Below are 12,036 nucleotides of genomic sequence, written 5' to 3' on the forward strand. Positions count from 1 at the left end.
AAAGTATACACATTTAGAGGTGGGGGAGTGTAGGCGAGAGTTCATACGTCAATATATTCAGTACTCCATATATGCAAATAATTTCTGTGTTGGATGAAGGCTACTGCCAAGACAGGGCTTACATGTACTATATTGCCTTATATTTCTTCATCAACTACTATATTGCATAATGTGCTTTTTAGACACTTGAAAATATGCCTGCTGAATAATTGGCACTTAGTATAATTTGATCTGCCCAATAACAGCAATTCATGCCTCATTTTAGGTCATAGGCTTTAATAAGCTCAAAGCTTCGTGTCCCATGCTCTCATGAGAGTTACTGAGAGATCATTAGCTATTGCTGACATCACAGTATGCTCTCTTCACAGGCATAATTGTTATTCCATTAGTAAGCATCCAGCAGAATGCAGAAAAGTCTTGCAGAAAATGCTGAACGGCACAGGTGCTTTTATATAACTTTCTGGGATTTTGTTACCCTAAATTGAAAGGAGGTTATGAAGTAACTTATATTTTAAGTAGGACAGCAAGCCACAGAATTGCAAAGTAGTTAGTTTCATAGGCTTACAGTTTTTTAAATTTTGGTTCTGTTGCTTTTGTTACGCATTATGATTGAGACAAAGATAGGCATATATGTACAAATATATAAATGTCTGTTGGAGACACAAACACAGCAAACCATGACATTAGTTAACTCAGACCTTTTCTTCTAGCATGCCCTCATAGGTGGCTTGGCTTTGTGTCAGTTGGCCAGCTTGGCAGAAGACATCAACACTACCTCTGGGATGTATGAAACTTTCCCTGGTACAGCACACTGGTGCCAGCTGGTGCTGATGGAGGAAATGAAAATGAGAGAGCTGCTGCAGCTCCTTTATGTTTGAGCTTTTAAATATTTTGTTTAAAAAATAATTATTTATTAAATTTGTACACCGCCCTTCATCAGTAGATCCCAGGGTGGTTCACAGCATAAAAATGTAAGATAAGATACAAAATACATAATAAAAACAACAACAAACCAAACCATTGACCTCCCCCCTGCCCAAACACATTTAAAAGGACATAGACTGTTAATAAGCCAAAGGCCTCGTTGAAGAGGAGCTTTTTCGTCTGGCACCTACAGGTGTATAATGAAGGCGCCAGGCAAACCTCCCTGGGGAGAGCATTCCATAAGCAGGGAGCCACTGCAGAAAAGGCCTGTTCTTGTGTTGCTACACTCCAAATCTCTCATAGAGGAGGCACATGATTCTAAAAGCACCTTTTAGAACCATTAGATCGGAAAGCCCCCTGAAGCAAATGGTTTGGGGTGGCATGTTGCTACCACCCTTCTGGCATGTCTGCTCCTGCAGTTTGTGTGCGCTTAGAGGATCAGGCTTTAAGTGTTACAAATGGAAAGCCCAGTGGCGTAGCGTGGGTTGTCAGCACCCGGGGCAAGGCAAGTAATTTGCGCCCCCTAACCCATGGATTTGCGCCCCCTAACCCGTGGATTTGCGCCGCCTAACCCTAACCCCCAGATGTTGCGCCCGGTGCGGCCGGCCCCCCCTGCACCCCCCACGCTACGCCACTGGGAAAGCCTTCCTGAAACATTGCTTATTTGACAGCAAGACAAAGCTATTTTTATACATTTGTTGATGCCATTTAAAAGCTTTTGAGGGAAAAGTACTTAATGGAAAAACTTCAGTCTTTGTTTCTAAATCAGCCAAAAATGAAATGCCTTGAAGAATTGGAAAGCCCAGATAAAAAAATGAAGTGAAAATAGTGTTCTGTAACGCTAGAGTAATTTCTCAAACACTTACAGGATGTTGAACAAGAAGGCATTACCTAAGCTAAATCTTACTTTCTGGAACTTAAGCCTTTTGTGTTTCTCTCAAAGGGAGTGCACATCAGTGTATTAGAATTTTCTTCATTACAGCTTTCTAGGAAAGCAAAAATTGCTGTGATCTTAAGGCAGAGTCAGTATTTTTGCATCACTCTTCTCTTTTGTCAGTATTTTCTTTGAAGTGTGATGCCTCTAACTTTGCAAATCACAATTTAATCTGTGTACTTCTTTTTAATCAACTTATTTACTGTGTTTGAAAGAATTACTTGCTATGTTAATCAAGGCTGATGAGATGGTAGCTGAACAGTGGTATGAATAGGCTGTCAGTAATTCACTTCTAATGAATGACATGTCTATGGTGAGACCATCATACAGTTTGATATTTCTTTTTAGAAAGATTCCCAGTGAAAATGTAAGTTGTAAGGGAAAAAAGACTGCATAACTGTTTTGTAGAAAGCATGGAAGAGCTTCACTGCTTTCTTTCAACACTTTCTACCCTGAAAGCAATAATAAACTCTCCTTAAGAAAAGAGAAACTAGTTCATGGAAAAAATAAAGTCTGAGTTGACCCCTTAAATTACTGTTGCCTGCCCTTTATGACAAGATCCCAGGGGACTGTGCTTTAAAATTAGTGTTTGTGGGTTTTTTCCTCTCTTGATGTTGTTGGGGGGGGGAGAATTTTAATTGTCTTTAATTGTAATAGGGATAGTCCTAAGCTGTGTGACATTTCCTGTCTCTTTTGAAATTGCAAAATGTCTTGTTCTTGTTTCCTTTAATATAAAAATGTAAAGGGACCCCTGGCCGTTAGGTCCAGTCACGTTCCTATTTATCTACTTGCACTTTGACGTGCTTTCGAACTGCTAGGTTGGCAGGAGCAGGGACTGAGCAACAGGGATTCAAACCGCTGACCTTCTGATCGGCAAGCCCTAGGCTCTGTGGTTTAGACGACAGCGCCACCCACGTCCCTTTAATATAGTTACTATTAAATAATGCCAAACCATTTGTTTAGTAAGTATAAATATCAGCATGTGGCCTAATGGCTGAAGTGTATCTAGCCTTGATGTTTATTTAAGGATATAGCTGCACGTTCAAGTGACTAGAATTTTCATGCAGTCTCTTGCACTAAATGAGTTGATGAACAGCATGCCATTGTGTCACTTGCCTCCTTTTGTAAAAAGCTGACTTCCCTCCCTCTCCCAAGGTCATTTCTGGCTTGAAAGAAATTAGCACAGGTCAAAGTGCCCTCCAGGTCCCAGACTTCACTCTGGGGCAGGAGTTTTCACTGTGCCTTTTAAGAATGTTGTTTTTGCTGCAGCCCTTGGATATTCCTGATGGCCGACGAGCTCCCTTACCTGCTCACTATCGTAGCAGCAGTACGCGTAGCATCGATACACAAACACCTTCTGTGCAAGAGCGTAGCAGCAGCTGCAGCAGCCATTCCCCATGCATTTCTCCTTTTTGTCCTCCTGAGTCTCAGGATGGGAGTCCTTGCTCCACAGAAGACATGCTGTATGACCGTGACAAAGGTGAGAGTCTGTTTGAATAATTGGTTCATGGCTTGCTTTTGTTCTGCTGTACTGTCATTGTGCTTAAATCAGATTTTTGATTTCATTTTATTTTGTCGTGTTGGTGTGAACTGAAGACTGCTCATAATTGTTTTTGCTTGTTTACATTTGTTTTCCCTTTTGTTTGTGCAGTTTCACAAACATCTTCCATAAATGTCAGAAGGACACAGCAAATGAGCTTAACTCTTTATGAAAGCTATAGTATGAAAAGTTAAGAAAAAGCATGAAGTGAATATTTTATAAAATAGTGTGAGAATTATTGGTGAAATAAGTGAATCCAGAGTTTGTGGTTGCGGTATCACTTTTATTGGTCATTTAAAGGGTAAATTAGGAAGACAATAATATATTTGAGTCTAGTGTACAAAATACTATGGCAACAGAATGCCTTGTGGGAATGAAATCAATGCTGGTCATGTTTCACTGTGTGTATTTAACAGAGTAATCCTATGCATGTCTACTCAAAGTAAGCCCCACTGAGTCCAGTAGGAATTGATTCCTAGAAAAGTGAATATAGGATTTTGCAGCCTTAAAAGCCTGGCAACGTTCTCAGTTTTTGGCAAAGTCAATGGTTTTTTGAATTTTGCAATTCTACTCAAGCATAAGGGTTGGTGGTGAACCCAGAATTCAGCATGATTAGATTCTTGGTTTTCGGTCTCCTTTTTTTTAGATCTACAGTTTTAGCCCTTAGTGGCTGCAAACAGAAGCTTAGAAGTGTATGGCCAATGCTTGGTGACAGTGCAGAAATCACAAGGAGTGGGGAGTGGTTTCAGTTTTCTGCAAAACTGCTTGGTTCACTTTATAACTATCAGGAGTAGAACAGATTATGCACAATCTGCAAATACATGTGTCTGTTTATCTTATATACCCCTTTTCCTCCATGGAGCTGAAGGACACGTGGGACATTTCCAACTGGTTTTCCATCTGCACACTGACCAGGCTCCTGGCTGCTTAGTCTCAGCAAAGTTGATGTGCTTTCAGACCATGCCTTGGGATCATTATTTTGCTTGGTTTGTGGAATGAATGTAGGTTGTAGGATTGAATACATGCATGTATTTTTAACACTAGGTGTAGGCCTCCTGGTCAACGTGAGCTGTTTTAAATTAAGAATAAAATAATGAAGTCTCTCGGTTTACAAATTTTTAAAACAGCAGAAGGGGAGTTCTCCATTTAAGTATTGTACAAAAACAAAAAACGCCTTGTATCTTCCATCCTTTTCCCAATTATTTTTAGAGTGCTCCAGCTCTTTCTTCTTTTGTTTTCCATCTTTCATGCTAATTTCTGTTTCTGTTTTCTTATTGTTAGTGGCCACATCCTACCTTTATTTTTTCATATTTGTGCACATCATTTACAATTAAAGCATTTCCTCACATGCCTCATGTTTTTCTTTCTTTAACTTTCTTTCCCCTCTGTAGCCCTGCCTGATAATCTCCCCATCCATTTTCTCTCTTTCATGAGGATTACAATGCATGGACACTTCCTCAACCCCCACATGTGATTTTGCTGTCTTGGCTCTAGTTTCTTTACTCAGTTGGAGCCAGACACAATATTTTTCCATGAAGGGACAAGACATTCTTGAAATGGGAGAAAGAAAGAAAAAAAGAACAAAGCCTAGGGATTGTGACTTACACAAGGTGTCCTCCAGATGTTGGAACTACAATTCCCATTATCCATGGCCATTGACTGTTAGTTGGAGCTGATGGGAGTTGAAGTCCAAAAACATATGGAGGAGAGATTTATAGCCTGGCCTGCCTTTTGGATATATGCTTCATGGTAAACTAAGTAAAGATCATGATCTCACTTTGATTAAAAAAAAAAAAAATCTATCCCACCCTTCATCATGAGCAATCAATGCTAGGTGCAATAAAATAATGTAAAACTACCAGACATTCACAAATACTCATACAATAAAACAAGGACAGATAAAAAACAAATCAATAGATAAACCGTCTATAATATATAGCTATCTACATCTAAGCACCCAGTCTAGACACTAACAACCAGTAAATTTTTGGATCGTCAACCATCCTTTCAACTGGTATTCAAAGGAAACAAGCAAACAAACAAACCTTAGAAGGGAAAGCATTCTAATTATGATAATAAAATAAAAGGAATTATATGATTCTGCAGTTCACAACACATTATAATTAATGAAGAAGAAAGGCACAGCAGTCCTAATACTTAGCAGCAAAAAGTAAAGTCCATTAATGTCACTTTCACATACTAGAAATTGGGTTAGCCAACGAGGTATCCTCTCTACGTTTTGGACTACAGCTCCCATCAGCCTCAGCCAGCATGGCCAGTGATCAGGGATGATGGCAATTGTAATAAAAAGAAATGTGGAGGGCACCATGCTGTCTACCACTATATTAGCTCTTTGCCACCACAGATCTTACATACCCCAGCCGATGTTGCCCTTTGTATAGCTAAAACTCAAGCATTCAGCCCACCAAACCCAGAGGTACTAGGCTAAATCACCTCTAGAAAATTCTGGTAGGTTTCCTTAGTTTCATGCTCACAGACCTCATTCAAATGCTTGTTGAATGATTAACATTTGTTAGTTGGGGAAAAAAAATAATATTCTGCAGAACTTTAAGTCCATGTCTGTGCATTTTGCCTGTAGCCATTAAGATATGTTTCAGCAATGTCAGCATTTGGTTTTACAGAGAGGGCTTCTCTTACTTAATGACGTCTGAAATGGTGAACACAGATAAGAGTTCTTTTGGAGTTGATGTGATAAGTGCATTTGATTGAAGGTCACAGTTCTTCATGGTATCTACACCTGCACAGATCCAGCTTTGGGAATGCTCTAGAGCAGAATGCCTGAAAATTAGCATTCACATCTACTCTTCCTAAAAGAGAGAGAGAAAGAGAAGTCTTGAAGGATTCACAAAACTCTTTTCGGTAGGCAGAGCTGCCACAATTTTCATTATCTTGGGTTATCTGATAATGGCTGATTGCATCAACAGTTTTAAGAACATATGAAGAGCAGTGTTGGATCAGAACAGAAGCCTGTCTAGTCCAGTCTGCTATTTCCCACAGCAGCCTACCAGATACCTATGGGTAGCCCATAAACACCACATTAACACAATAGCACACCCCTGTTTGTTCCATAGCAACTGGTATTCAGAGGCATGGTGTTTCTGTTCTTGGAGGTAGCATATAGTCATCATAACTAGTGGCCATCACCTTACCCTCCATGCATTTGTCTCATCCCCTTTTAAAGCTGCATGTCGGTGGCTATCTCCACAACTCGCAGTAGCAAATTCCATGGTTCAACTGTGTTAGGTGAAAAAATACTTCTCTTTGTCCTGATAACGGAAAAGCAGTAACATTTCCTCGTATAGAACTGACTCTTGACAATTTTTGTTACCCTTTCCCTCTCTCTCCAATGTCCTTTCTGAAGTGTGATGACCAGAATTGTGTAATAATAATAAATAAAAATAAAAATACACCATGAACTCAAGATCCTTTTCCTGGCCAGTCACCACCAGCTCAAACTGCATCAGGATGTATGTGAAATTAGGATGTTTTGCCCAGATGTGCTTCATTTTACACTAACATTCAACTCCATTCACCATTTTTATGCCCAATCAGTGAGTCTGGAGAGTTCATTTTTGAGCTTTGGTACCCCTCTTTTGTTCTCCCCACCTAGAATAATTGGTTATTGCCCACTAACTGAGCTACCTCCTTCCTCACCTCTCACTCCAGATGATTTGCACTGGTCCCAGTTTAGATCATTGGAGATCTGTATTTTTGGGTTAGCCAGTCTCTGATGTGGTTACAACTTTAATTGCTGTGCATGCTACCTTAGGATGAATCTGATACTTATTTTCACAGATGGTTTACCTGTTAGCAGGTACCTCTGGAACAAGGCACAGTTTGATAAAAGGCTGCACAGATTGCTCACTAGTTCAGTGGTCCCTTAAAAAGTACATTTGCCCCATCAACTGTGTTGTGTGCTTAATTAAGTACAGAAAAATAATGGAGCATTGAATAAAATAATCATTTTGGTTTGTATTCTAGACCGTGTGTGATTTTTTCCCAATGCATTGTGATATTGCTAAATGTAGACAAGGTACTGCAGAACACTACGTTTTCCAGTTAACTTAAACAGATAATCTATTTTTTCAGAAGAGAAAGTTTGTTGGTATCAACCCAGACAGTATTATGCGCTAGCTCCAGGAAGCTTTCTGGATGAAGTGTTCTTAAATCTCTGAACAATTGTTAAAGAAGTATGGCCAACTGTACTTTCTGCTTTGTTTTAACTGTTGAAAATCACTGGCTCTGTTTTAATTAAGATGGTGGGAGGATGTCAATTGTTACACCTTTCCTACCTAACCTATTCTATCAGGCCACCAACACTGGCAATCTTTCAGTTGTGGAAAACAGTTGCCAAGTTTGTTTATTCAGTCATAGGTATTTGTACCACATATGCAGAATTCGCAACTTCATAGAAACATGGGGAAATTACTAGAGTAGATTGATCTAGGTTGGCATTGTACTGTCAGTTAGGAAGCTGCAGAAATGTGTATTGGAGTACACAATCACATTATAATATTGATTATCAGAAATGCATGTTTTAAAATACTTTTTTATTAGGAAGAAAGCCAGACTAATAATCATTGTTAGTGATTATAATTTGATCCTGTCCTACTGTACCGGAAAAGCATCTTTGGTACCACATTTAGTGGTAGTTCACAACTTGTTTGCATAACAGAGCTGGCAATTCCTTTTATTGTTGAATATTTTCCCCACTTCGCGTTCTAGAGTTGAAGTTCCCAAACTACTGATGTGAATCCCACCTTTGGCAGTTTAATCTCTGTTCAAGCCATCTGCCACCTCTTATTTTAGGGCTCTTCTGTGATGGTTCAACCGAAGCAGTTGATTAATGTACTGTATCAGTGTTTTGGAAGGAGACCATTTCAAGTTTGAATGTCTTATGCTAAAAAGGCATTTAAAATAATGTCCAAAGGTTCCGTGCTCTGTTGTTCCCTGTCGTAGGGCTTGTTTTCTTCTCCAGCTAAATTTCCATTATACTTTTCAGTCGTAAATCAGCTTTAAGCTGGACCTGACTGTGTTTCTGAATAAAAAATGGAAGTTAATAATTGATCAAGCATGGGGAGAGCTAACCTGCTGGCCAGACACAGACCTGCTTTACATTTCTAAAGCATCTTTTCTTTTCTGTCTAAGTCTGCGCTTTGACCACAGGCTCCACTGCCGCTCTTTGGATCAGATCAGCTGTTTACTTTACATTTCTATAAAGAGCTGCTTAAATAGGTTGAAATTTTCAAAAGAAAATGAACATAAAGTCTGCAAAGGGAACCCATGGTCTGCTTTGGGATGGGAGAGTGATCTTGCACAGCAGGGGTTGGAGAAAATGTTAATGGCACCTGTTGTGTGTGTGGAGAAGGGGAGGTGAGGAAGGGCCCGGCCTGCAGTGTGATTAGAAGCAGTTTTATTGCATTAGAAGTGCCAGCTCCACAGGGTGCCAGTGATTAGAATTCAGTTTGGTGACCCCATGTGCTATTTACAGCTGGAGGGTTCAGTTTTGAGACCTTGCTCCACAAAGAAAGATACTGGTTTTCAGCCTTTACTTTCTGAATTTTTAAATTAAATTTCACTTCTGATAAGTAAAAATTAAAAAACAACCAGCCTTTGACACTGTTTGTTACCCATCTGTTGAGCACAGCACCTCTTAAGTTAGTGAAAACTTTGCTCACTACTCTGTGGTTCCTCCAGGGTTAGTTTTTTTAGGACTAGCTTTATGTGAAAAATTAAATTTTGAATACTTGAAGGGGGGGCTCAGGGAACATACAGGGTTGAATACACACAGGGAAGAAAGGAGGGAAGTTTGTGTGCTATATATGGTTAGAGAACTGAAGGTTATAGAAATGAGCCCGTAGACATTTCATAGTCTTTACCCAGTGTAATTGGTCACTGGATTATGTTAGAATGATTTAATTGAGCTGTATAGGTAAAAAGTTATTACCAGCAAATTCCAGTGAACCATCCAATTCTGATATTTTTGTGGGTCTACTCAGAGCAAACTTTGATTTCGAAACCACAGAGGAAGACATTTAAGGGGGGAAAGGAAAACAGCAAGAGAAATGACACTCAACTTTTCAAAAAACAACAGCAGCATTTAGAACTTGTATTTATCCTTTTATGGCTTTTACTACTAGCTTTCAGGGAACTTTAGAAAGTTGTTGTTGGCAGTTCCTCACACTCCTACTTGTTTTGGAATACTTACTCATAGTTCCATAGAGGGAATGCAGTCCTGTATTCCCCTAGATAGTGTTGATGTTGTTTACGTGGCCATGTATCCTAGGATGAGAAAGAGATCAATCTCTACGGCCCTTTCTCACCTAACAGCCGCCATTCCATCAGGATACCTGGAAAGTCCCCATCCCAACTATTATTTCTTGAAGAAATTTTATATACCGCTTATCTGTAGGAAAAAAGAAACTCTCAAAGTGGTTTACAACTAGTCATAAGAACTGTAACCCCTCTCCCTCTTGCCTTGTGTGTCTCTTTAGATTGTAAGCCTTAGGGCAGGGACTGTCTTAACTGTGGGTTGTTCCAAGCCTCTCTGAGAGCTTTGTTGACTTAAAGAGGGGATGACAATGTGTTTTAAATATTAAATCATGAGTCCTCAGCTTTATAATAATTTTATATATATTCTAGCAGGCTAAGTGTTGCCTACTCCTTCGCAACTCTTTTTTTTAAATTAAAAAAGCCCTGTTCCATTACAGTGTATGAACAAATTTGAGCTTTTGGTGAGTTCAGGACTTTATAACCACAAGATACGGAAAAAAGTAAAAAGGCTCTGAGAGGTGCCTGTTTCAGCCTTTTGATCTTAAAAAGTGTAAATGTTTTAGGCCTTTGTCTGAAAAACATATGCAGGACAGTTAGGAATGTAGGGGTGCTGTCCAGCTTGTCTCATGTAAGTCCAGTTGTGAATTTTAGGAGGTAGAATGGCGCCCGAGCTCTTTGTAGGTTTCTGCTGTTGTGATAAATGGTATTCCAAGGTGAAAGAAGGGTTACCAGGAACAGCTGTACCAATGTGTCAGCCATGAAAAGCAGGGATGCAGAGAATGAATAGCCCTTTCCTGTGTTCCAAAGCTCACATACACAGCAGATTGAAGATCAGCATCTGCATTATATATGCCCTTGGTTTTGTTTCCTTTTTGGTCTTTTCTGTGGGTGACATTACTGTGGACAATATTTCTAATGGCTTCATATTTCAAAAGCTGCTTACGAGCACTTTCCAATTATTGTGTTTATGCTTTGACAAGACACAACGGAACTTTATGTTATCATTAACCACTTGCCCTTCTTTGCATATGCTGTACATGTTGCCCTGATCATTTACATTTTTGAAATGCATAATAAAGAACTTATTTGTTTCCAGGATTACAGCTCTGCTTTATTCAGTCTGTAACATTCTGGATAAAAAGATCCTCCCATTATGTGCTGCTGTATGGTAGATTACTGCTCCTCTAAAGCTTTTATTCAGGAGAAATGTGCTCTACCAGAGTGTTGGATATAGCCTGCAATAAAAGAAGCTTTGTGACTTGAAACAAACTGGCATTAGCAGTGAAGTTGTGCAAAAGCCATGGTGTTTGGAAATCAAATTTAATTAAAAAGCACTCTCAATCCCTAGTAATACAACTGCTTTAAATTTTCAGACAGTGGGAGTAGCTCACCGTTGCCCAAGTATGCCTCCTCTCCTAAACCCAACAACAGCTACATGTTCAAACGAGAGCCCCCAGAGGGATGTGAGCGAGTGAAGGTCTTTGAGGAAATGTCGTAAGTAATGCCTTTTATATCAGCTGGATCTGCAAATGCAGGAAACCTTTTTACTGGACCTTTTCAACTGCAGATGAATAAACTACTCCAGCTGATGAGGGTTTTTTCCCCTTCTTCTTCTTCTTTCAGGAGCAAACCACTCTTGCCAATTTTGCACAGGCAAGAAGTTGAAGTGTTGCTGTCAGCTTGCGGGGGGCGGGGGCGGGAATGCAACCTATTTGTTCTTGACCACATGACCCAGATGTATAAAAGCACAACCGAGGAGGAAATGCAAGCAGAGCTATGGTTTCTTCAGTGTTCTAAAAAGTATTTTCCAGCATGAGTAAAGCTGTCTTTATAATGATACCAGTTCAGCTTTATTTTTTTAGCCTTTGAAGCTGTGAATAACAGCCGTGACCAGTTATTTTGGTAGCATTTGAGTTTTGGTTTTTTTAATTGAGCTATGTATTTTGGGGAGTGGGGGAGAGAACACAGTATGTAAGTACATACATGCAGGAATATCTTAAAGTTTGGCCAGTTTTCTCTCCTGTTTTGCTCTACAAGGAAATAGCATGGGACTAATTTAGACTAGGACGGCATAGACATATTGCTTGGGAAAATAGCTGAAGCCAGATGCTGGTAAAAAAATGCTTCCGGATCATTAATAGAGGATTCTAAAGTGAATGTAGATGCTTTGCTGGACAAAATAGAGATAAAGAAAAAAGGACATTGTGCTATCATTTCATGTGTGTTTGCTACAGTGAGTTTTCTATTGATAAACGGCACATTGATGGATTTCTGATATGGTTTGTGCATCTGAATCCTTTAGGGAAGGGAATTGTGGAAAAGTCTTACCTCTCTGGTGGCTTTT

At 39.6% G+C, this 12,036-nt stretch overlaps 1 protein-coding gene across 3 annotated transcripts in view; it reads left to right on the forward strand.

Annotated features, from left to right (window-relative positions):
- The window catches only part of GLCCI1 (glucocorticoid induced 1), a 47,584-nt gene that overhangs the window by 32,857 nt on the left and 2,691 nt on the right, over positions 1-12,036 (forward strand). For 2 of the 3 annotated variants that reach the window (XM_081882121.1, XM_081882120.1), the window contains 2 exons: positions 3,128-3,338; positions 11,066-11,186. In XM_081882121.1, the coding sequence (XP_081738247.1) occupies positions 3,128-3,338; positions 11,066-11,186 (332 nt within the window). The remainder of the gene's footprint in view (positions 1-3,127; positions 3,339-11,065; positions 11,187-12,036) is intronic. The other variant, XM_081882122.1, reaches the window with a different exon arrangement.

This window comes from Podarcis erhardii (assembly GCF_964252035.2).
Source record: "Podarcis erhardii genome assembly, chromosome: 12".
NCBI classification, from domain to species: Eukaryota; Metazoa; Chordata; class Lepidosauria; order Squamata; family Lacertidae; genus Podarcis; species Podarcis erhardii.